Source organism: Acomys minous, assembly GCF_964271855.1.
Source record: "Acomys minous genome assembly, chromosome: 2".
NCBI lineage: Eukaryota > Metazoa > Chordata > Mammalia > Rodentia > Muridae > Acomys > Acomys minous.
In genome coordinates this window covers 122,642,236-122,668,541 of record NC_140484.1, presented here as the reverse complement: position 1 = coordinate 122,668,541, position 26,306 = coordinate 122,642,236, and the positions used below count along the sequence as shown (strand labels likewise).

At 43.6% G+C, this 26,306-nt stretch overlaps 1 protein-coding gene across 3 annotated transcripts in view; it reads right to left on the bottom strand.

Annotated features, from left to right (window-relative positions):
- Positions 1 to 26,306, bottom strand: part of ME3 (malic enzyme 3) — a 172,020-nt gene that overhangs the window by 87,342 nt on the left and 58,372 nt on the right. For all 3 annotated transcript variants that reach the window (XM_084773388.1, XM_084773387.1, XM_084773389.1), the window contains 2 exons: positions 8,998 to 9,131; positions 7,092 to 7,241 (listed from right to left, as the gene is read on the bottom strand). In XM_084773388.1, coding sequence (XP_084629514.1) covers positions 7,092 to 7,241; positions 8,998 to 9,131 — 284 coding nt within the window. The remainder of the gene's footprint in view (positions 1 to 7,091; positions 7,242 to 8,997; positions 9,132 to 26,306) is intronic.

Here is a 26,306-nt window from a genome sequence, read left to right as displayed (position 1 = left end):
TAATACCCGACACTGGATGAGCGGGCATCTATGACTATATGAGGAGAGTAATTCTACAGCATAGTCATGAGAATGCTGGTGTATCTTTGGGAAAGCAATGACCACTCCTGGCCAGGAAACCCTTAAGAGAACTTGGCAGTGGAGATTAACTGCTTGCCTAACTGAGGACTCAATTAGAGATAAGTTCTGTGATACTGAGACCTTCACCTCCATGTACACTTCCACACTGGGATTGGCTTGGAAATAAGAGACATAGACTACCGACTCTCTAAGTCACGGCAGCTCCAGCTGTGTGGCATCACCCAGCTTGGTGATTTGCAGCTGTGGCTCCTGTTAAAACCTCTGGAGAGCCTTTGAAAACCTAAGAGCATTTTTCTAACTCAGGGATTTTAGTGAATGCTCTCAAGATATTTTTTTAATGTGCTTCTAGGACTGAGAACTGCTGCCCAGACTTAAGTTTCTTAATTTTACAGGTGGGAAAAATTAATCTCAGCCACATAGTATATAGACTGTGGCTTATATCAAGATCTCATTGCTAACTTGATTATAGGGTTTCACTAATTAGATCATAAGTTGTTAGAACTGTCAGGCATTCTAGTAGCCATGGAGGCTAACTCTGTCACTTACTCAACAGGAATGAGTGAAATGACGCACCCTAGGATACGTAGCCTGGAAGGGGATCATAGGTGAGTAACTCAGACCTCCTGACTCCTGGTCCAAGACCAAAAGCCAGGAAAGCCAAAGAAGAAGCCAAGGAGACTCAGGGCCAGACCTCATTTGTCCTCTAGGGAGCCATTCCAGGTTTGCAGAGGAGTCTGGGAGGACTAGGTGTGGAACAATTTTGGCAAAAGGAATCCATACTTTAGCATCCTATGGGGAGAGACAAGGTGGGTCTGATGATGTTAATCCTTGTTTTCCACCTGCCTTCTGATTGTGCAAGGTCTCTGTCTCTCTCTGTGTCTCTGTCTCTGTGTCTCTGTCTCTCTCTGTGTCTCTGTCTCTGTCTCTGTCTCTGTCTCTGTCTCTCTCTCTCTCTCTCTCTCTCTCTCTCTCTCTCTCTCTCTCTCTCTCTCTCTCTCTCTCTCTCTGTGAATCAAAGCTGACAGCTGGGTTTAAATCCAGACTGTGAGGTGAAGCCTGGGCTTCAGGGGCTCTCCCCATTTGTTGGAATAAGTTTGCTCTTGTTTTCCACACAAACTTTGTTCAGGATATTGGCATCCATTTTTTTTCTGTTTTGGGTAGAAATGGATTCCGGTGCACATTTAGGAAGTAGAACCATACAGTTCCTGTCCCAGAGGGTCTCTGTATAGGTGTGAAGCTAAAAATGTTTCAGTTCAAGAAAATGAGGCTCACTAGACATATTGAGCAGGAAGCAGGGAACTACAAGGTGAAGGAAATGTGACCACAGCCTTTTATGGAGACTGGAGTTAGGAAGGAGAGATGGAAAAAAAAAAGCCCCTTTAAGTTAATGGGAACCTTTACCATCAATAAAGCATGTAGCCACCCCCTCCACCTTTACGACAGACCTCATGAAGTGCGCAGTTTCTGTAATGCACACCTGGGGGACAGGGTAGCTGGGTTCCAGGGATGTTTGGTTATTATTATGGTAGGGGGGATGACATTCCCCGAGGACTCCAACTCCACTGTTGTGTTCACCATGGCATACTGCCTCTTCTACATGTGTGTGTGTGTGCTTTTGTGTGTGTATATGTGTGTGTGTGTGTGTGTGTGTGTGTGTGTGTGTGTGTGTGTATGTGTGTCTATGCCTCTCTTATATGCAGGTCCATCATGCAAAGGACGGCATCAAGAAGGTAGGTGGTTATCTATCAAGGATCATGTTTGTCAGGGCCTCAAGAACCTGTGCCGGCAGGTTGAGAAAATGCACAGAGAACTGAGTTAGCTGTAAAATCTTGGACAGTCTAGCCCCAGCTTCCTTTTCAGTAAATAGCAAATGCTTTGTGGGAGTTCCTAGCCTAGGGCCCAATCACAGACATTGCAAGTGTTTAATACATGACAGCTGTTAGCATCCTGTATACGTATAATACTGGCCTGTTAACATCCTGTATGCATATAATGCTGGCCTGGGTACAGAAGCACTTCTGTTTGCAGAAAAGGATGGTGGCTTGGTTCAGGGCCAAGGGATGTTATCTTATTTCAAGTCCAAATAAATCTTTTCTACAGAGCATCCTACCGGTGTGATTTTTAATTTTAACTCAGCACACTTTTCTAAGTCCTTGTAGGTAGCTATGGAGAAGAGCACGTACCCTGTCTATCATACTGGCTTCCGCTTGACAGTCATCTTTTGGGTTGAAATCTCCTGGCATCTACCCAGCCTTACCTCTGGCTTTCACTTCTTCCCAGTCAGCGTCACTGGGTGCCCCTGCCAGTCAGATTTATGGAAGCACAGGCAGAAGATGTACCAGGGGAAAGGCACGAGAGCATGAGGCATAGCCACTCTGCTGTGCAGAGCCACTCAAGACTCAGGTACCCCAAGATTCTCTGGCATCACCTTCCAGGCTCTGAGGTGATGTGAAGCTGAGGTGTGTTGAAGGCTCAGTTTTAGTGTTGCAGCCTCAATTCTAATGTTGGCTGGATCTAATTAGCTTTGGTGGGGGTACAGACCCTTCCACAGAGCGGCCTGTGAACAGCGACCTGGCAGGAGTGTTTACCACTTCAGAAACTGAGAGGGCCTGGCCCTCCTCCTCTTGGCCGTGGGGCTCTCCTTCCCTCAGATGCTAATCTATAAAGCCACCCCAGGCCAGGCCTCGGATAAGGCTGGGGGCTACAGCAGAACTCAAAGTCCCCTCTTCTTTGGGAGCAAGATGAGTGTGACATTAGCACCTGGGAAGAGGCCAAATGGAAATCTAGAGCAACAGCTCAGAATGTCACATGTCAAACCACTTAATTGGGTAGTCATCTGAAGAATGGTTAGTGAAAAACTTGCTGTACTAGGCATGAGGAACGTGTTGGACTAGGCGTGAGGATCTAATTCAACGAGACAGTTCAGTCTGCCCGAGCATGCCTCAGCCTCAGTCAGCTGCAGGCCAAGGGCCTGACTAGGTCCTTCCTGCGGGGGGAGGCTCTGAAGTGGTAGCCTCCATATAGACTTTGGGAAGACAATCACCTTCGAAACTGCAATGGTGCCCAGTCCTGAATGCCCACCCCGTGTGCCCAGTCCTGACCTACGAGGCATTGTAGTGGGCACTGTGGCAGTTCCCTGCTCCACACTCAGTTTGGAGACCATTGGCTTTGGTGTGTGACTTTGGGTAACTCTCTTCTCTGTGCCTCAACTTCCTCATTCTGTGGAAGATAACAGTACCCATCTCCTGAGGGTGTGATACTAATTAAAAATAGGATGTATAAAAATTGGGGGATGGTATCTGACCTTACAGTTATGGATTTTCTCCACCTGCTAGTTCATCTTTGGGTTTCTTGCTGGTGGTGTTGCCTATCTGGTCTCCACGCCGTGTCCCCCGCGGCAGCACCGTCTCTACCTGCACCTAGAGAGGACCTGGTTCTCTGGGTGGAAGCGGTTTCAGGATTCTGTTTCTGTACACCTTGAGCCCTACCTTGCCACCACTGCTCTGTTGCAGTTTTTTTTTTTTATCTGCCCACTGATGACTGCTTAGAGAACTGCCTGAGCCAGGAACAGCTCTTCATCAGTCCAATTCCCTTGATCATGTGAAAAAGACTTCACTTTTGGGCAGAAAGTTCTGTTGATTCTAACCAGACCCTGAAACCTCCTGTTTTTTACCACCACAGAGAGCTAGATGCTATGCATTCTAACAAAGGCTAGTATCTAGACAAATAAAACCCAGAGCTCCATACCTTTTCTTGGTGGAAATATTAGAGTTAGGAACAAGTGCTAGAAAGAAAATAAAGCAATGTAACGAGAGCAGAACCAGAGGGGGGCACAGAGCTGAGTATGAAAGATGAGAAGGAGGCAGCCATCAGTCACTTTCTGGGAAGATTGCTCCAGCCAGTCTCACATCAGAACACACCATTAAATGACAAACTCCTTTTGAGCCTTGCATCTTTCCGAGTTTCCAACAATGACAACTACCACAACAGCAACAGCTACAACAGTAGCAACAACACAACTCTTCAGAAGCCTAGACTCTCTTTTCTGTTTCCTCTTCTTGTTCCCCAGTGAAACATTCATCAGTTCCACAGAATGGTCCTCTGTTAGGTCCTGTCAGGTCCGAAGGAAACTCCATTTCCTCCAAATTCTGGTGGTTAGACAAAAGCCAACATTACTTGAGGGGCTCCCAGAAGGAGCCATTTCCATCTTCACTGGTGGAAGAGACAAATGGCTGTCTGTGATGTTTACTAGTACACCCAAGCTCATGCTGGGCACAGGGCTCCCCCAATGTCACAAGTTCCTGTTATACATTTCAGAGCCTAGGCTGGCATCCTGGCTTTTCTCAGCTCTTCTCACCCACTGCTGCCCTAAACTTCTCTGACCGCTGGGCCTCCTTCCCCCGGGCTGCTCACTTCTCCTTATAACCCTGCTATTTTAGCTAAGCCTCTTTCTCTCTTGGTCCTTTCTTTGTCTTGCTCCCTCACTCTCCTCCTCTTTCTGCTCTGCTGCTGCTTCTCTCCTGGCCAGGTCCAGCCTGCTGGTCATGCCCACTCTACTACCTTCTCTCTCTGCTCTGGACTCTTCCAGCTGCCTCTGGCTTTTCTCTCCCATATTTACAATAAAAAAACCTTCCCCTTACCCAGATGACGGAGTAGTCCTGCCATCAGTTTATACAAGGTCGCCACCAGCCTTCCTCATATCACCTCCTGCATAACCGTCTGCTGACCCCAGGGGATCTAGTCATGTTAGTGCTGGGGTGGTTCCTATTTCTGTACATTCCTAACCCTAATTAGTTTCCCATTGATTCTGTGGGTCCCAGTACAGTACACTTTGTCACCAAGCCCCCCTCATAGCTTTTTTTTTGTTTCTATTTTTTAGTCTTTAACAATTTTATACACGGATATTCTGAATTTTTACTCATTTCACCCTCAGTACTCTCATTCATCTCTCCTCTTTTGAAATCCTTCTTTTCCCCAATAATCACCCCCACTTTAATATCTTTTTTTTTAAACTCACCGAGTTTAATTGAAGTTTCTTGGGAACTAGTCAGGGCTATTTACTGGAACATGGGCAACTGATCAGTGGCTACACCACTGAAGAAAATGATGCCCTCTGCCCCAGCACACGTTACCTGCGCATAGTCCCTCAGGGAGGCTGGGAGCCACATGAACAGCTTCCTCATGTGTGACACAAAGTGATGGCCCACTGCTATGCAGGCAACTGCAGCTATAGTGAGGTCATGAGGGAAATGCCCCTGTCATGTCCGCAAGATGCTACTTCTCAGTCCTCCCACCATGCGTCTGGCTCATATGTTCCTCCCATTCTCTCTTCTGGATGTTTCCTGACTCAGAAGCAGTTGATAATAGATGTCTCACTGGGTGCACAACATCCTACACAGACATTTTTTACATTACAACTTTTTTAGATTCATCTTTCACAGTCCATCCTAAATTAACAAAAGCTGTCACAGACCCATGATTTCATGTACCTCATATAAGAGATAACTTAGAAAAGTGGTCGGAGGACATTCTCCACAGTTAAGTGCAAAGTGGGGACTGACTTTCACACGAACTCTGGTGCCTCATATTTGACCACGTCCCCTGGATGAGGAGGCCCGGTGGCACTCAGAGGAAGGAAAGCAGGCTACCAAGAAGAGACTTGATACCCTATGAGCATATACAGGGGAGGAAATCCCCCTCAGTCACAGTCATGGGGGAGGGGAATAAGGGGAAAATGGGAGGGAGGGAAGAATGGGAGGATACAAGGGATGGGATAACAATTGAGATGTAATATGAATATTATCAATAAAAAAGGAAAACACACACACACACACACACACACACACACACACACACACACACACAGAGAGAGAGAGAGAGAGAGAGAGAGAGAGAGAGAGAGAGAGAGAGAGAGAGAGAAGTGGTCTATAAGTAGGTGTGGTGGCAGATTCCTAAGCTCCAAAGGGATGGATGCAAGAGGAACAAGAGACAGCTTTCTACATTGTGAGTTTCCAGGCCAGCCTGGCTTACATGAGAAGCTGTCTTTAAAAACTAAGCCATGCATGCTGGACAGTGACTGTGTGAGCCTTTAGTCCCAGAGCTCAGGAGGCAAGAGGATCTCTGTGAGTTTGAGGCTGGTCTGGTTTACTGAGTGAGTACCAGGATAGCCAAGGATACACAGAGAAACCCTGTCTTTAAAAATCCAAAAATAAATAAATAAATAAATAAATAAAACTAAAAACTAAGCCACAACAGATAAAAACAAAAAGTCCGATTTATAACTACTTTATAAATGCAAATCACACGCCTTTTTTATAGTATACTGTAAATTTATAATTGTTTTTCTATGTTGTTCGGCTACATATAGCATATCTAGACATGTCTTTTATTGTTAATGCAAGAACTATGTAGTTACCTTGATCAGGCACCTTGGACTGACAGCCATGTGATCCTTCTTACTCTTTTGGCACAAATATATTTATTTATTTATTTTTAGTACTGAATATGAAGGCAAAACTCCTCTCAAGTCCTTTAGCTTTAGGAGAAAATGCAATGCCGCATTCTTTGCCCAATAAAGTAACATTTTATATGGTGCATTGATTTAAAGGCTCACAAAGGAGTATGTGTTTGGTGTCCAGTGCTATTTATTGTCCTCAAATTACCAAGATGTCTGTGGGCATGTTGGAGATGAACAGAAAAAAGGGAGAAGATGTGCAGAGGTGCCAGGTGGAGGCTGTGAAAACAACGGGGAACACTTCCCAGGCCAGTGCTTTGAGCAGTTATCATTTGGAGGTGGCGAAGGTTCAATATCCTCTTGTTAACCCCTCCCCCAGTTCCTTTCTCTGTTGGTGGTGTTCCTTTACTGAGCACGTGTTTAAAATCAAATCTCTCTTTGTTGGGCCGTTGACTCTAAGGCAGCCTCTGAAGGTCCCAAGAAGCAAGGACACTAAGAAACAATTTCTTGCCCTCTCCAGGCAGGCCCCTTCCAGACCCCTGTCATTGGTACTCACCGAGGTCGGCGGAAGGTCAGGCCGTACTGCTGACAGGCCAGGCCCACGGTGGGTGTGTACACAATGGGCATGAACTTCTCCACATCCGAGGTCAGCACCCGGTAGAAGAGCTTCTCGTTGCGGTCTTGGAGAGTCATGAGAATGATGTACCTTGAGAAGGAAAGAAGAAGCCAGCTCATCCCGGTGCAGCTGCTTGCCAGACCCTGGATGACGTCACCGTGCTTAAGAATGGAGCCCTCACCTCAGCCAACTGCCAGTGTAGGGAGGGCATTTCCCTAGCCATTTGTGGACATCTCTCTTCAGCCCTACGTTCTATTCCTTGCCACCACCACGACACTGACCAGCATACCGCAGTCCTGATAGTTGGGGAGCCTTTCAGCTTTTCTCCTAATCACCTGCTGCAAGGAGGGTCTCTTGCGGGGAGTGTGTGAAAGTAGTGAGCCCTGTGCCGGGAGCAAGCCCCCTGGAACTCTCAACAATATGCACACTTTTCCTGATCCTAGAGCATCATTTTAGGTATGTGAGTGAGTCCCATTGCGTTGGAAAGAATTAAGAAGGCAAGCATTTCAGAATGTAGCTTTTGTAAGCTCGCATTTTAAGCAAACATTCCACTGTGAATTCTCATTCTTTTTGGTGCACTTAACAGGAAAAGAGGTTCTGAGCCTTCAAAATTTCAGGCGTGTATCGGTTTATTAGGAGAACCTGTTGTGTAACCTTTGGTTTGCTCCTCAAGAGGATGTGACTAGATCTAGTGTGAGTGGGGAGGGAAAAAAAAAAGGGGAGAGAATAATATTTGGCATGGTGATAAAATGGCCTTGGAATTAATATGAGAAATAGCCTTGGTGTTTAGTGCTTCTTAACTGCTTCTCAGAAGCTGTGGGTGGCTTGGGGTGGGGCAGCAGGAGCTAGATGCAGGATGGGCCTCATGTGCTGCTGAACTCTGCCTTTCATGCCTGTCATATCCCCAGGACAAAGTCCTAGCCATTTAACCCTATGGATATAGAGGGCATTTAACCAAGGTGGCACATTTGTTTAAAAGGGTTTACTCTGTCCCAGCAACATTCTAAGACCATCACAAAGACAGGCATTTAATTCTCACAGGACCTAGTGAGTCACATCCCGTACAAGTGAAGGAGTGAGATTGGCAACAGAACTTTAGTTATTCAGTGCAGGAAGGTGGATTTCGCTCAGTCTACAATTAGCCTTGTAACAACTAGGCTTTGCCACCTCTGAGCGATGTATAGCAGAGAAGTTAAAATTGTAGACGATGGAGCCAGCTGTGTTTAGATCCTGTGCTGACTCATGGTGTGTTCCTAGGTAGTGACTGCAGTCTTTAATAACACTTCACACTGACTCAAGGACACTGAAAGGGTGTGTGTGCGTGCGTGCGTGCGTGCGTGAGTGCGTGTGTGTGTGTGTGTGTGTGTGTGTGTGTGTGTCCATGTGTCTGTGTTCACTGAGCAGTACTTTTATTTGCTGTCCATGACTTTCCACATAGCTTCTAGATCCTTCCCAACGTATCCTCTCTCCATTTCCCTTTTGTGCATGGTTCCTCTTCTTATCCCTTAACAATCCCATCCACTTTTGCCTCATCTCTTTCTGCTCAGTGAACTGCCCTCCCCCAACCTGGTGCCATCTGCTGAATTGTTCCATCAAGGCTTCTGGGACTGATTCGTCTCTAACATCTCTCAGACAGCCTCCCAGAGCCCGCTTGTCTGTGTTTTTGTTTGTAACCCTCATCTTTAGGGAGACCGTCGCTCTTTTTAGAGTCAGAGCTGCATCTGACATCTCTCTTGGACGCTCAGCCATTCCTAGCTACACTGAATTCAGAAAACCCTTTGTGAGCCACAAGGCAGAGTGGCTCAGCCTCAGGACCGGGCACAGAGAATGGGTTTCAGGCACTGACTTGTCCAGGTCGCTCGGCTGCTTCTCGTAGTATCTCATGATGCGGAGGAGCTGGACGTCCTGGCTGAGGAAGCAGGGCGGGATCAGACCATGGATGCCAAGCTGCAGCCTTTCTTCAAGAGTGAAGGCCATGCCCTGGAGAAGAAGGGAACGCTTAATGAATGTGCAGGAAACTAAGGAATAGAAGTCCTATCTATAGATGACAAGAGGCAGTATAAATCACCAAAAAGGAACGAACACCTTGCTGTTTCAAAGGGAGGCCTTTCTTGTGTTAGTTGTTTGATGCCTCCTGATGAAATAAATGAGTAAGACAGTCACTTCATTAAGACTAGATTTTGTCTTCTTAAAAAATGAAGTTTAGATCATTGAAAAAGAAAAGAAAATGACAGGCAAGCATTCCTGTATATGCTTCTCCTCCTTGCACCACTATGGGAAGCCATTTTATAAACAGGACTATTAAGTCCCTTTTCCTTCAGCCTTACAAACCCCGTTATTTTCCAAAGCTACTGGAGCAGACACTTCCTCTTCCTCCGTCTCCACCGAGCCTGTTATGTAAGTTTATAGTATCTTATAAAACCTCACAGGCATTACCTGTTCATCCTTTCTTGCTTTGCCCAAACTCTGGCAGCCACTAGTATTCCTGTCCTGCCTTTACAGCTTCACCTTTCCTAGGAAGCCGTGCACCTGGAATGGTAGAAATGCAGGCTTTCTAGACTGGGTTCCTTCACTTAAACTTAAGCACTTGGAGGCTTTTGTGCCTTTTCATGACTTGACAACTCATTGATTTTTATCAATGACTGACATCCCATGTCGCATTTATGCCACTATCTCTGAATGCGCAGTTTTTTTTCTTCCCTAAAGCCCACTCACAACCACTCTGTGAAGGACGTGTTAAAGCTTCCACTTTACAGAGGATAAAGTAGAGGATATGAAGTAGAGGGATAAAGGCAGCAAAGCAGAGAGGCCACCTGACTGTAGCCAGTGTGTCCATTTGACAAGGTAGCTTTGCCGTGATGATCTTGGGCTAGATGGTGACCCGATTTTTTTTTATTACTTTATTCTTGTGGTGACCTGATTTGACCAGAGAAAAAGAATCAATCGGTGGGGAGGGAGCATGAAGAGTTCTTGGTCCCTTTTCATTTCCTCTCTGTATGTGTCTCGAAGGCCAGGAATTGCAGCATCTGCTTGTCTTGAAGGACCATTTCTTCTCCAGGAACTATTGGATTGTTGTGAAAGGGCCTACCTGAGGAGAGGTGACTCTCTGTTTGAAAAGTGACTCACCAGGGACATATCCAAAGTATCCCACACATGAACTTCTACAATTTTTCTTCATCCATGGTTTTCCCAAGTGGCTGGAGATGTGGGGTTCAGAAGGGGCACTAAGGCAGATTGTCTTTTGGGGTAAGACATTTACTAGAAGAATTATTAATGGTGTAGACTTCCATGTAGACAGACAGACAACACTTCAGGGACATATGGTAGACAGCAGACCCATGAGTCAAGACTCCTCTCTTTAAAAACATTTTAAAAGTGCTTTTGAGGTTATAATTATATCATTTCTCCTCCTTTTCCTCCCTGCAAACCTTTCCATATATTTCCCTTTCCATATATCTTTCAAACTCATAGCCTTTTAACAATAAAATTGTTACATATGTGTGCGTTATATGTATGTATATACTCCTAAATATACAAATACATCTTATTCAGTTCAGATCTTGTTACTTCTATGTATGTTTCCATGGCCAAGGCTCCTTTTGTATAAATCCCAGAGGAATTGGGAAGGTTTGTGGAGTCTATCCCTGATTCCTGGGTGCAGGGTGGGGGTGAGGGAATTCTGGAAGGAATACGCTTTTCTGAGGAAGAGGGGCATTTGTTATGGTGTACTTTTACATTGTTTGGGTACGCATGCTAATGGTAGTCCTGTGTTGTCTGGAGTCTGGCAATCTGAGCATGTACCTTCCTTGGAAAAATGATAATGACACCTGTCATTCTCATCAACTCTACACACCCAAAGATTTTGGTTATAGATTACCAGACAGGCTCTTGGTAGTGACCTTGCATTTCCTCTATGGCAGCTGTAAGACAGAAGCTGCTGCAGGTAGATTTGTCCTGATCAGCCTGTAGCCTTAGACCTAACAGTTACCAGTTTCCTACATCCCTGTTGCTTGCCAACAGTTTGGAAACCACACTAGTTCCTAGATTCCTTTGCAAAAAATTACCTTATCTGAAGACTGGTCCCTACTTCTCCCCTCCTTCCGCCCCCCCCCCCCTACCGCCGTCCACCGAGACAGGGCCTCACTATGTAGCCCTGGCTGTCTTGGAACTCACTCTGTAGACTAGGCTGACCTCCAACAGAGATCTGCCTGCCTCTGCCTCCCAAGTGCTGGGACTAAAGACGTGCACCACCACGCATGCCTAGACTGGTCACTCTTCCAAAGCACCATTAGGCCAGTGACTGTTAACTGATTTGGAAAGATTGTGGTTGCCTCTCCTTGGCTGCAGGGATCCCAGGGATTCCAGACATTTAATTATGACATCACCTTTGTTAATGGCCACTGTGGCTTTTAATAACAGCCTGCTTCTCTCTACAAGCTTAACTGTTTCTCTTGGCTGACTTCCACCAACTTCTTTTGTATTTGAGGAAAATGAATGACTGTTTAGCAACTGGTAATTCTAAGGATTTAAAGAAATTACTCCTAGAAGCTCTAGATTTATAAACTGGTGAAGAAGAAAGACAGTTTAGCAGTTCCATGGCTTCAAAAGGATAACTACTTTGTGTGTGTGTGGGGGGGGGGGCGGTGAAATGGGGTGTGGCACAGAGGACTGAACACACAGCCTTGTGCATGCTAGAAAACATTCTTCTCCCACATTATATCCTAGCCTTCCTTTATTGTAATTTTGAGACAAGGTCCCACTACATTGTCCAGGCTGTCCTGGAACTCACTAAGTATCTTAGGCTCACTTAAACTTGTGATCTTGCCCTGGCCTCCAATACCAGGAGGATATAGGCACCTTAAAGACTATTCACTCCAGCAGAAGGGAAATGTGCTAGAGCTTGTGTTTATCCGTAAGAAGCATAAGTTTTGCTAAGTGCCACTCAGACTCTTGGTCTGCATGTCAGAAAGTCATTTCTGCAAAGTATGCTAAAGGTCCTGATGTAAGAGCGGGGCAGTACAATATGGAGGAGTCAGTAATGGGCACTTACCCATTGCTGCCATGTTGAGGAATTATAGCTTTTCTGTGCCTGGAAAACAAGAGCCACAGATGATATTATCTAGTTTTAATAAAACCCTCAAAATAGGACAACTCAAAAATGAATTACTCTCCTAGTTAAATTTCAACCTCACTAGGGCCTGGAGAGATGGTTCAGTGGTTAAGAGCACTTGATCTTGCAGAGGACCCGAGTTCAGTTCTCAGCACCCACATGGCAGCTCCCAACCATCTGTAATAGCTCCAGGGCACCTGATGCCCTTTTCTGACCTCCAAGGGCATCAGGCACATGTATGGTTGCATACACATGCAGGCAAAAACACTTACACACTTGAAGTTTATAACAAATTTTGACTTCATCCCTCAGTGGTATTACTTAGTTAAGATGGGCAGGTGGGACCTACCAATTGTTACTGGTTTGAAATATTTCAGCAGTTTGAGAATTTCCAGCCAAGTGTTCACCATCTGCTCTGGCTTTTTTTTTTTCTTTCAGGGAACCACTGGACTGTCCCAAGACCCAACAACCACTGGTCCATTTGGATGAGTAGGGAGGCTCTATGGCCTGTTTAATAACTGAAAGCTTGTGGCCACTCTGACTGTCAATACCTATGCTGCATTAGTTTTAATATTTTGTTTATCATCCCTGAATTTTCTTAGTTCTTCATTTCTCTTCTAGCCCAGGGCTTGGACTCTTATCTATTTGCCAAACTGCCCAGAACAGAACTTCCTGGTATCAGAGAGAGTAGTTTTGGATATATCCCACCATCAAATGGCAGGGCTCAGGGCAGCAGCCTGTCAGATTGTACCCAGCTCCAGCCTCCTACTGTTCTGAGATCCTGGCTATCTAAGGGCCCTTGCCCCTGGTGACTGAGCTTCTCTGAGCTTTGGCAATCTGCCTGGTGTCTCTGGACCCAGAGCTATGCTGTGCATTTGGCAATCTTTCCTTGTTTATTTCACAAGCGTCAGTGAATTCCTATCTGTGGCAGGCCTGCCATGTTAGGCACTGCACTGTCAATTAGGAATAGTCTCTGACCTCATGAATCTATTTGAGTAGACACACGGGTCAACATGAAATAACAATCATGGTCCCTGCTGTGGTGCATGAGGCTCTTCTGCACCCAGGAAACAGCACTGCTGTTTCATGTGCCGTGGGATTAACCAATAATGCATTCAAAAGGCTTAGCACAGATGTGTGCACATAAAAAGCACCAAGTGAACACCACAAGCTCCTTTTCTTTTCTGTTGTACTTTCTTTCTTTTTAAATATTTTTACATACACAGTTATATTTTTTTACACATATATAAAATAAACTACATATAGCAAGAAGAACCACAAAACAATCAGGAATTATATTAATGTTGCATTATAGTGTTTTGGCCAAAACACAAGCTCTCTTTACTATTATAATATTATTCCAGGGAGGTGGCAGAAGAAAGCTCATTTGTAGATGCTTGGAGATGAGTCTTAAGGGGCACTTCAGAGTCAGGCTGGAAACAGGGGTTGAGGTGACTTCACCAAAGCATGTCTGCTTGTCCACCGGCTCAGACATGGCTGCTGCACCCATGCTGCAGGCATTTTCTTCTCACATTCACATTCATTCTGGCAGTCATCCTGGACTTACAACAGTGTCCCTGTCTACCATGCTCTGACTGTGCTCTGCTGCTGGTTTTCCCAGTCATAGACAATCTCTCCCAGGGGGGCTGTCTCTGGCACCCTTGTTTTATATACACGTAGATATACTAAGGCCTGTGAATATTTGACTGGTCTGTGGCCTTCTGCAGACAGGTGTGCCCATCCTGGGTTTATACACAATATACACAGAGTTGATTTCTCTCACCAACATAATTATTAGACGGAAGGATTAGCAGACACACGTGTCTCAGGCTTTCTGTCCTACACATCATGACATCATGCTCTTTGCTGACTGTTTATGTGACAGCCAGCTTCCTTCATCGATCGGCTAGAAAGCAGAGGGTAGAGAGCTGGGGTAGGGCTGTGTATTCAACCCCGAGGCATACAGTTAAAGCTGATTAGCTGTTTGGGGCCTGGAATGGCATTTCCTCCTCCTCCTCCTTTTTCACATTCCTTCTCGACTCTCTTTGTTTGAGATTGTCAAGACTTAGGGCAATGAGATTCTGGTTGGAAGAGGAGGTAGGATTACGAAGGCAGCCACATTCTCCCTCTTGGCATCACGTTGATGAGGGCTCTTAGCACGCTCCTGGGATGGTTATATGAAGTCTCAGAAATACAAGCTATGCAAAGTCTCTGCAGACAGACATGAGGATAGCCTTTCTCCCAGACACACTTCTGTTCTCAGGTATAAAATTACTTATCCAGAAAGCCACTGCAAGTTCCCAAGAGGGAGTTTAGGAGAGGGCTCGGGGCTGGGCTCTGCTGCTTCCAGCTGTGCTTTTATCCAGGAGGCATGTGACCTTCCAGCTGCAATAAACATGGGAGCTCCTTTCTAGTTTGGAGATACAATTTGGTTATTTCTTCCTGTGATTACAGACAGGGCGTACAGGCGCTGCTGCCACACAGGCAGTACGGGGAGCAGAAGACAATCTGGAAGATGAAAATTCTACATTTGGTTTCTACTGGCTGTGTGAGCCTGAGGAAATTACTTCACCCCCGAGGTTGCTCATTGCTCTGGGCTGTTGGAGCAGATTGGAATACAGAAGTTAATTCTCCTCAGATGCAGTGTTTTAGGTTGTGATTATTGAAGTTTCATATTGCTTCCGGTTAAGGACTATAAGCAATAGCTATTTAGTGTAACTAGGGAAAAAAAAACCCACTTTGGTATTTATTTCCTTTCTTGTCTCCTTTCCACACAGGACAATACATTGTTCCATGGCATAGGATATATGTAAGTGACTGTGTGTTCATTTCCTGGCACAGTAGCCAGTACAGAGCAATCACTCAACAAAGATATGGATGGAGGCATGAATCATTTTGCAGGGAAATTATATGACAGATGCTAATTTAGATCACGTGAAATCTGAAAGAAAAGTCATAGACTGTTCCAGATACCTATAGGCCTCAAGCGAGCCATTCCTACAGCAAACTTAGAGCAGTGGACCTTCACTAATACATCAATAGATTAGTCTCTTCAGTGCTGCTATAAAAATATGTTTTATACCTTTCTAGACAGTGCAGTAGCCACTGGGCACATATAACTACTGACTAGTTAAAATGTGGCCAATATAAATGGGGGAGAAAAAAATTTAAATTATTTTTATTTTATTTTAACTGATTTAATAGAGATGCACACACTGCCTTAGACAGAGCAGCTCATTCTCTTTCTCACATTGGAGGTCATTTCTGGTCAGACCTAATAGTAAGAAAAGAACTGAGTTCTGACTGTTTGTGAACCACCATGTATGTGCTGGAAAGCAAGGAACTGAGAAATCAGATCCTTGGCCTCAGTTGCATAAGGGAGATACTTTAATCTACTAGCATGAGGAACAGTGGGTTGCTGTGTGGAGCAGGCTGTGAGAGCTGGGTAAACAGTTGCTAGAGGAAGCTCGCAGACAGACACACCAGCACCTGAAGGCTGTAGCTGCACCTAGGTGGTAGTGTCAGAAGAGGCCTTTAAAGGAATTTAGGATCTTGCCCTGGCCAGCCTAGGAGTGTGGGGAGTTTCAGGAGAGACAGCACATTTATTTTTTTAATGATGAATGAGTTAAAAATTAAGGATGAAAAAAATAAATTAAAATAAAAATTTAAATCTAAGTTTTAATGCATGCAAATAAAGCCTATACAGGGATAGGAAATTTTATAGAAAAAATCTTTCTTCCCAGGAGCCTTTATGGGCATGTTTTGCAAACATTGAAGACAACTGAAGTGTCTCATGATGGGGCTTTGTGGTTTCCTGTATGTAGTTACATAAGTAGAAACATTCTGGAATAGTCTGCCACCTGGCCTGTGAAGGCTTTTGTTGTAGTGTGGTTATGGAGAGGGAAAGTAAGAAAAGTCAGTAGAGGGCTGAAGAGCTAGATGCCTCAGCGGTTAATAGTACCGGTTGCTCTTTCAAAGAACTTAGGTTCAGTTTCCAGCCCACACATCCTAGCTCACAACCATCTATACTCCATACCCAGGGACTCTGACACTCCCATCTGACCGCCATAGGTACCAGTCAGGCACGTGGTGCACAGACATACATGAAGGAAAAATACTCACACAAAAAATAAAATGAGTAAATCTAAAGCAAAAGTTGATACGAATCCTTAAGACACCATTAGAGATGCTGTCTTCTTAAGCCTGGGCATCGGAGGAGGACCACAGTAAGAGACCTTTACACAAAGGCATCTTGAGGTCTGAGATGCAGTTCTGACTGTCTGTGAAAACTCTGGGCAGCACCCAATCCCGACTGTGTTTAAACTGAGTAGGAGCCTATTTTTTCCTCGGGCAGGGCACGGTGGGAGTGCGGACAGGGCCCTTCAGTGCCCGGAAAGCTCTATCATACCTCTCGCTGTCCTTGAAGCATCTCAAGATATTCAACTTCCTCTAACATTTTAAAAACACACTTCCGATAGCAGTTTGGCAATATAAGCGGGCACTACAGAGAAGCCAGTTTGGAGAATGTGCTCCAGGAGTGAATTTCTCAGCTCGGCTTCCAGTCTTAAGTCTCTGGGATAGACCCGTGTAATCAAGGGCACACTCTACTCCAGCTATATTTTCTCATTTTCATGTGACAACATGCAAGTAAGCTCTATTGTTCCAGGCCCCAGTTTCAGCTATTTTGGCAAAGTACAAATTCTTATTTCCTCTTCTTTGTGGGGATGTAGATGTTTCAGCAAAAATAATAAGCAAGGAAGTAACTGTGAATGTAAGGGCCAGAGTTGTTAGTAACTACAGGAGAAATGGAGATAGCTCCACTCGCTCTTTTTTGCCAAGACCCTCCCCCCCAAAGTATCTGGATCTGTTGGTTTGGGAGGAGGATGCAGTACTGGGTATAGGAGAATTTCAGAAAACAGGTACAAGCAGTGGGCTATGTGAGCCTGGGTCCCCCTAGGCTGGGTTTGGAGGTTTATGTTTCTACACAATCCTGTGTATTTCTCAACCAAGCTTCAAACTCTTGTTTTGAAAGAGCTATTTGTTAATCTATCTTTCTTGAGGACAAGGGCTTAAATTGGCCTTAATATATTTGATATTCAGTGCAGTTCTAGCTTTTTAAAATAACCTATACAAGAGACATGAGAAGATGAATGCAGTATAGGAGTCCCACATTCTCACCCACCTTATGTGTCACCATCAACTGATGCCATTGTCATAAATTTCCTGGTATCATCTGGGGACCCCAAAGGGATTTCTTAAAATTTCAAGTGACATGAATTTTATGATGTTGAGCTCATGATGTATCTCTTTGAACACAATTTATTCACTGATAAAAGCTGATTCATAAACTTTATATGTGACAAGGTATGTGAAGTGTCTATTTGTATGAGGCAGGTCTTTTGTTCTTGATACTATAATAAAATAGCTAATGGCTGGAAAGATGGCTCAGAGGTTAAGAGCTCTGGCTGCTCTTCCAGAGGTCCTGAGTTCAATTCCCAGCAACCACATGGTAGCTCACAACCATCTATACTGGGATCTGATGCTCTTTTCCGGCATGTGGGTGTATGTGCAGATACAGCAATCAAATAAAAGAAATAAATATTAAAAAAATTAAAAATAAAACAGCTAGCACAGACTGCTTAAGAATAAAATGAGAATTTTTCCTCCCACTTCTAGAGGTCTAAGATGAGACAGTTCCACTGCCAGTTTGGCCTCTAATGAAGGCAGTAGGTGGTGGTATGTCACGGGGGGGTGGGGGGGGGAATGGAAACAAATTGTCACATTTCCAGTCATGAAGTCCAGAACAAGAAGACAGGGTTGTTCCTTGCATTTGCACAGAAAGTACCTCCTGAGACCATGTTTACTAAGACTTTAAGGACTTCCAACCAAATGGTTTAACTCCACCTCCTAGATGTTCAACCACTACCTAAATGTGCATATTAGATGCTAACAGTTTAATTATAATGGACTCTTATGGGATATTTGGACTTTACCCAAACCATATCACCAGTGTTTATTAAGCACCCAATAAGTGGCTGGTAATGCTATTCATTTCTTAAAGTTAAAGGAGGTGATGTGATTAGCTCTATGAGATGCTTGGAGAAAAGTGGACGAAGAGGCAGACAACTGAGTGTTTTTCAAGATGAATATTCATCTAGGTGACTAGGGAGAGAAAAAGTGGTAGAATTTGCTACACAAATATTATGTCAGCCAGTACTCTAAATTCCCCTCACCCTCAATATACCTCCAACAGTGAGGGTAAGAGGAAGGAAAGAGTGGTGGTGTCCTTGCTTGTAACCTTTCTTGCCTGCTCTGTTTCCACTTACTCCTTTCTCCCAGACCCCTTTAGTTGAAATTTCAAAGGAAGGCTCAAGCCAACTGCCTGCTTCATGTTAGGACTGCCTGACAGAGCCAGTGCAGCTCTGACTTATTTGTGGGCTCCTGCCTCCTTCCTTTTTGTATTTTCAGAAGCAGTGATAAGTATTTTTCTTCTTGGCTGTAGTGCATCACCATGAGTTCCTGTGGCACAGTGTGAATATTTCCCCTTGGCTGGCCTTCTCACTGGGCCCCTCTTTATTTATTCACATTTACTTCAGTGTGGTAGACCAGTAGTCTCTAGCTGGTAGGTAGATAGACCATAAAAATCATGGATGTCTCTTTAAAGACTGACATTCAATCTGAACGACCAGAGAAACTTAAATCTTTGTAAATTCTTTATGTGATTCTGACATATTCAGATTTGGAAGTTGCTTGATTTGGAAGTTGTAATAGGTCTTTTTTTCAATTGAATTTTCTAGAAGAAGAACAAGAAGTAGGACCCCAAAAATAAGTCAGCGCTTCAGAGACAGTACAAGCTTTCTTTGTTATATCCTGGCTCAGTCAGTAGCCACATGAAGGAGGTGTTTGATCAACACTCAGCATCAGGTTCTTCCATCTTTTTCTCAAAATTGTCAACCAAGTTTCTAGGATTCCCCTTGTAGTAAAGCCCAGGGAATTTTGTTTGTTTGTTTGTTTGGTTTTAACCTTCAGTGGACAAACATGTGATTTGGAACATAGACAAGACAAGTTTGCTTGATCATCTGGAGAAACAAAATTACTTAGGAAGCCCTGGGTTCATTTTAATTAACAGAAACTATATGTTGGGGGCCATGCAGGAGGAACAGCAAAACAGCTCTAGAACTCATGGAATATGTATGACTCACTGGTTAGCAAATCCACGATGGGTGTGTCTCAGCGAGGCAGAACTCTGAGAACTATTTGTCCTGAGGACTTCATGATGTTATGGAGCATAGCTCTGCTTGTTCCTTTATTGGTCCTTATAATCCCCTTAATATTGAATTGTGTGAGTACTATAAAGGGGGCTCCCAGCCCCTCACTGAGTATCATTGGCATACTCAGTAACAGTGCTTGATCTCTTTCAGGCATTGCTGCTAAAGCAGATTAATGATTCAACCACCACCGTTGAAAAGAACCTGCAGATGTAGGTTACTAACAGTGCGCATTGCCATTAGAAAGAATTTGGAAAAATATATTGCTCAACGAGGTGAGGTTAGGTAAAGGTGTTTTAGCTAGTGGTTCTGATGTAGAAAGTCTTAGGGAAAAATAGGTTGTTTAGCAAAGTGAGGTAAAGGTGTTTTTGCTATTGGCCCCAATACAGGAAATCTTAGGAGACAATTGAAGTAAGGAGAAAGAACACTCTTATTAGTAAAGCTAGGGAGTTTTTGAGGTTGGCAAAGCAAGAATAATGGCCCATAGCAGCACTGGCTGACATGACTCTTTCAAGCTGGGCTGGTGACTGAGATGACAATTCTCCTTATTCTACTTTTCTGCCCTCAGCTTCCTTATGTGATTTAATAAAACATTAATGAGTAGATGAGCACCTTTAGGACTTAAAAATAGAAATGGCTGATTATTTTTATGTAGGAGTTTAGATTTGTGATTCTTTTAAGATCTTTATAAGATTACTTCTTACTATAATTGATTCCTTCTTTGTAACTGCAAATTGCAGTCTGCCAGTAAAAAAAAAAAAGCTGGCTGAGAAATTACCTTGCTTGCTTATAGTCTGTGAATATATAACAAGCTGTTTAGGTACAAATGTATGTGGGTTCTCAGAAATAACTTGTTACTCATGTTTGTTTCTCATCCATAATATGTAAAACATTTCATCATGTGATGGTATTGGGGAGCATGATTTTTTTAAGTATGTCATTCACTTGAAGAGAAATAGAATATAAGCACAGTGTGAGTTTTGTCCTGCTTGAGAGATCTTGCTGGGATATATAAGCTGTGTGAGAAATAAGAAAGTTGTTAGAATCCTTTTCCATCCACAAAGATGTGTGTTTGTATATAAAGTTGGGTTGGAATCTTGATCTTGTTACATTCATAAAGATGTGTATGTATGTATGTATATCAATTGTAAAGTAAGAGGAACTTGAAAGAAAAATAAAAATAAAAAAGGAGGAGGAGGAGAAGGAAGAGGAGGAGGAGGAGGAGAAGGAGGAGGAGAAGGAGGAGGAGGAGGAGGAGGAGGAGGAGGAAGAAGAAGAAGAAGAAGAAGAAGAAGAAGAAGAAGAAGAAGAAGCTTGTTGAAACCTACCTGCTGGAGTCTGTCTTATTACTTCATCAAGTATAAGTGTGTGTGTGTTTCTTTTCTCTCCTTTCTCTTTCTTTTTTAGACGCTTGCCACCATCAGTGGAAGCCCCGGCTAGGAGCCATCAGCTCTAGCACCCACTAGGAGCCATTAGCTCTAGGCCCCACTTGGCACTATCAGTGAAAGCCCTGCCCCCTCCCCCTCAGGAGCTATCAGCTCTAGCCACAGCTTGCCACCATCAGTGGAAGCCCCCATTAGGAGTCACTATCAGTGGAAGCCCCAGCTAGGAGCTATCAGCTCTAGCCCCCCCTTGGGAGCCATCAGCCCTAGCCCCCGCTTACCACCATCATTGGAAGCTATTGCCTGTAACTATTGGTTCCTGCCTGGAAGGTGGCCCACAGAGAAAGTCTACAGGGTCACCAGCCAGCCAGCCAGCCATAGGATTCATGCCCCACTTCAGTTTTCACCAGTTGATATCGAAGCTCGGCTTCCATATTCTGGCACCTGAACAGCAGGTCTTCCATACTAAGGGGTCAGGAAAATAACATCACGTGAGACCCTAGAGCCACATATACAGCTTTGTTGAAGCCCTCACAAAAGTCTGCTGAATCGGAATAAAAAAGCCTACCACCTTTCAAGTCTGGATTTCTAGAAACTTAGCCTGCTTTGCTGAGCAATTTCTGCCTCCCCTAGAAGACAGGAAGATTGTTTATTCTTCTATGTGTTTATTTAACTGATGTTGACTACCAAGGACCTCTTCTGTACTGAGTAGTTTGCTGGACGCTTGAGTGAATGGTCACAGCTTACCCTCATGTGTGTGAACAGGCCCTAAATCTTCACTTAATGTTGGTATAAAGGTTGTGACTCATGTAAAATATTAAGATGAATTGTTCACTGCTTGAGAGTGAGTTAATTTTATACTTTATATTAAAAAGTGAGTTAATTTTATACTTAATATTGCTTACACAATTGTTTGGTTTAAAAAATTATGACATAAGTAGGCACATGATTTTCCCAGTATATTTTATTGCCTTATTGCATTAAAAATGTTCTCATATGGTTTATGTCATTTGAGCCTAGACAGGGCAGGTGTGATTATTCCTAATTATAGAAGAAGAAATTGAAGCCTAAATGGGTGTTGGTGTTGTGATTCCCAAGTGACATTCAAAATCACATGAAAGTAATGGCTATTTCAACTGTTTTTATTTTGGAAGACTAGTTTATGCAAAAGTGTTGATAAGAACCACCATGGGAGAAGAATGGAAGAATCTGCTCCCAAAGTACTTGACAACTCTGGAATTTTGTCCCCATCGAGCAAGAGACGAATAGCCAGAAAGATTATGAATCATTCTCTTGGGAAAATTCAGTGGCAGACTGAATGCTGCATGACCCCTTATTCCCAAGAGCTTATTATTTAACATTTAAATAATGTTATTCTTGGCACCCTGAAGGCTCTCACTCAGCTGAACCTCAATAGCAGAGAGGCCTCTGAGAACAAAGGAGGCAGTTTCCTTCCCCCAACAACACAACTGTACTTTGATGGGTCCAGCCAGGGAGGATTGGGTCAAAAAGTGAACTATGACTAGAGTAGTAAAACAAACAGACATGCCTTGGGAGGGGCTGAGGGTAGGCCTTGAACATGTACACCTGGTGTGTGGAGATAAGCTCATCACTAGTGTGAACCTCCAGCTGCTAAGCTTTTCCAGGCCTTACATGGACCTAATTCTCATTCTCCTGGGCCTTGACCAGCTCGGTTCCCTAACCAGATGAACCAAGAAGGAGGTCGTTTTTCCTAGGGACAAATGACCATTGTGTAGCACAGATAAGGGTAACCAGTTTCTCTCTCTCTCTCTCTCTCTCTCTCTCTCTCTCTCTCTCTCTCTCTCTCTCTCTCTCTCTGTCGTCTGTCTGTCTTGCCTTGTTTCAAAGTCTAGAATCCGCTGGGTAGTGGATTTATAACAACTGTCTATACCTAAGTACATTGCCAGTGTTATGTTAGTTTTTGTTCAACTTGACACAAACTAAATTTATGTGAGAAGTCGGGGAATCTCAATTAGGAACCTCACCCTGAACTGTGGGCATGTGTGTGTGAGCATTTCCTTGCTTAAGGGTTCATGAGGAAGAGTCTCTGCCCCTGTGAACAGTGTCACATTTGTAAAAGCGGTCCTGGAGTGTATAAGAAAACAAAATGAGCTAGTCACAAAAGCAAGCTAATCATCAGTGTTCCTTTATCATCTCTGCTGCAGTTCCAGCTTCCAGGTTCTTCCCTTCACTTCCTGCTTTGGTGTCGTAGTTTGAATGAACATGGACCCTATAGACTGATATATTTCAAAGCTTGTCCCCACTTGGTGGAATTGTTTGGGAATACTTAGGAGCTAAGGCCTTGGTGAAGGGAGTCTTGAGGCTTCAAAAGACTTGTGCCATTTCAAGTGTGTTCCCTGCTTCCTGCTTGTGGATTAAAATATGAGCGCTCAGTGGCTGTTCTGCCATTTCTGCTGCCTGTTGCCTGCTACCTTTGCTCTGCCACCATGTACTCTAATCCTCTGGAAAGTAAGCTTAGTCAAGCACTTTCTTTTATAAGTTACCTTGATCATAGTGTTTTATCACAGCAATAGAAAAGTAACTAAGACGCTTTGGCTACCAGTGTGTGTGTGTGTGTGTGTGTGTGTGTGTGTGTGTGTATGCATGAATATAGCCTCTGCTTTTGTAAATTATCAGTCTAGTGATTTTTAGCTCAATCCAGTTTCCTTTACAGCCTTCCTATTTCAGAAGTAATATGGATTTTTGTTGGCTGGCTTAGTTCCTGACAAGTTGGGACATCAGCAGAAAAGCACAGGGACAATTCAGGTGTCCACAGAATGATCTGCCCATGAAAGGCAGGGTGCCACCAACAAGGCATTACAGACTTTGAAGTTAGTTCTTGGGTTCAAATGGTGACCCAGCCTCCTCTGTTATGATCATGAATAACTTTCCTAAGTTTTCAACTTGCTAATCAATAGAATGAAGTTGTAATATCCAGGAGAATTTCCTGGAGCCCCCATGCGATGTGCCTGGCTAGTTAATGGTTAGCACCTGTAGTGAACACAGCTGTGACTGGGCCCTTTCTAAACATCCTGGAGAACATGTGGATTCCCAAGCCTCCGACTTAGTTGTTTTAAAGAGAATTTTGATCCTTTCAGCCTTTATCCTAAGTTGGTTCTACTCATTTCCTAGTTCTCAGAGTTGAGATACTATTTTTGGGGGATATATGAGTTGGGGATCAATAAATTTTAACTGTGACCCAGTCCAGATCTAAACAGAGTGAAACAAACTCAAAGGGGAGTGGGATGAAAGTCCAAGGTTCAAGACTGCCTTTGAATGACACTTCCATGTTTTATTAGATTTAAATTAAAAGAAGGAAACCAAAGCCATGTGAGTCTTTGTTTTCATCAGCACTTAGCTTATATAATCAACATTGAGTTGTTTTCTTTTTTCTTTCCCGCGATAGAATCTGATCCTTGTACTTGATGAAACTTTAGTATCCCTTTCTTTTAATTCCTCATTTCATAAACTTGATTAGCTCTGGGGGTCTCTGTGATTAGGGACTATTTGCACATGGTTAAATCACTCTTTTCTGTTCTTGTTTTCCAGGAAGGTCACTGGAATTTCTGCACATATGGCTGGGTTCTTCTACAGTGACATCTCTTGCTCTGACGGAGGCCATGTTGACATTCCCGGAGACCCACAGGGTGACCTTTCCTCTAACTACTCCAAGAAAAATAGCCCCATGCCAAAAGCTATATTTAGCGCCTCTTAGCTAACAGACTCTTCTAAAACCTATATACTGTGATAAGTAAAATCAACATTTAAAATCTCCTTTAAATGACCTCTCCTGCTACCACTCCAGGGACAGACTTCAACGTAGTGAAGAACTTTACCATTCTCAGAGCAAGCACACTTTCCCATGCCTGTGTGTGTGAATGTGGGAGACCCTCTCTGGGAAAGCCTTCCTGTGCCCATCTTCCAGTCACTGGAGTAGGTTAAAGGGGAGGAAGACATAAACTCACATTTAATGAAATATTGATTTTCAAAAATTCAGTGTGCATCAGGAGCACTTCAGAGACTGACTAGTATCTATTTCAAGTCTATAAACGATGACATCATCAGGGCTAAGACTTTTCACCTGCGTTAAGAAGGAAATTTTGCTTAGATTTAACCCTCAACTCTCAAATTCAGGGGTAAAAGTGTCTCCTTAATCTTTGCAAAGTACCTGGGTCAACAGAATTGATTAGGAGAATTTACTAAGGTAAGATATATGAAGACATATTTTTTTGAATGGGAAGCAATATCAAAAAGGAAAAACACTGCTGTTTGACTTAACCTTTAAGATAATTAAAAATTAACATTGCACCAGTGCAGAAGCATGGTGATGGCACTGAAGCGACCCTGCTGTGTCAGGGTCTATGAAGGGAATGCATGAAGGGGGAGGGGAAGCAGGAAGAGAAGATAAAGACCAGGAAGAAGGGGTGAGGGCTATTTAAATCAAGTAAATGTGATTTACTTTGCCTTAGGGGCAGTTAAACGTTAGTGAGAAACCAAGTCTAGAGATTGGCTTTTTATTAAGGAACAAATCTCTGAACCATACCCATCCCTTGAAGCATTTTTTAATGGTTGAAGATTAATACAAACCCATTTACCTCATAAATAAGGATCTTAGAACAGGTTACTTACTGCTTTTTTTTTTGTTAAGTGGAACCATCCTACCCACCATCTTGTTTAATCAATCTAATCATTTTTTCTTTCCCATCTTCTTTACTCATTTACTCACTCACTCATTTTTTTTCAGTGAGTGCATACTGTGTAGCATGTATAATGCTAGATCCCATGTGGTAGCCAGTGTTCTATTGGTGTTAAGAGACACTATGAACACGGCAACTCTTATAAAGGAAAACATTTAATTGTAGCAGGCTTACAGGTTCAGAGGTTCAGTCCGTTTTCATCCTGGTTTGAAGCATGGTGCAATGCAGACAGATATGGCGCTGGACAAGCAGCTGAGAGTTCTACATCTGGACCAGCAGGCATCAGGAAGAGAAAGTGTCATTGGGTCTTGGCTTGAGCATTTGAAACCTCAAAGGCCATCCCCAGTGACACACCTCTTTCAACAAGGCCACACCTACTCTAACAAGGCCGTAGCTCTTAATAGTGCCACGCCCTATGACCTTATGGAGGCCATTTTTATTTAAACCACCACATCCAATAACGGATAAATAATAAATAAATGGAAAGGTCCACATAATACTCATTTTAGATGGAACTGATTTACAAAACGCAAGCTGAAGTGATTTGTCATTTGTTCAAAAGTTCAGAGTTACCAAGCAAAATGATACCATCTGTCACACAGAAACTTGTGGGGCCACAACTACTTGCTAATATAGTAGAGTAGGCAGTGGGAATGAAGTTGGAAGAAGCAGAGTAC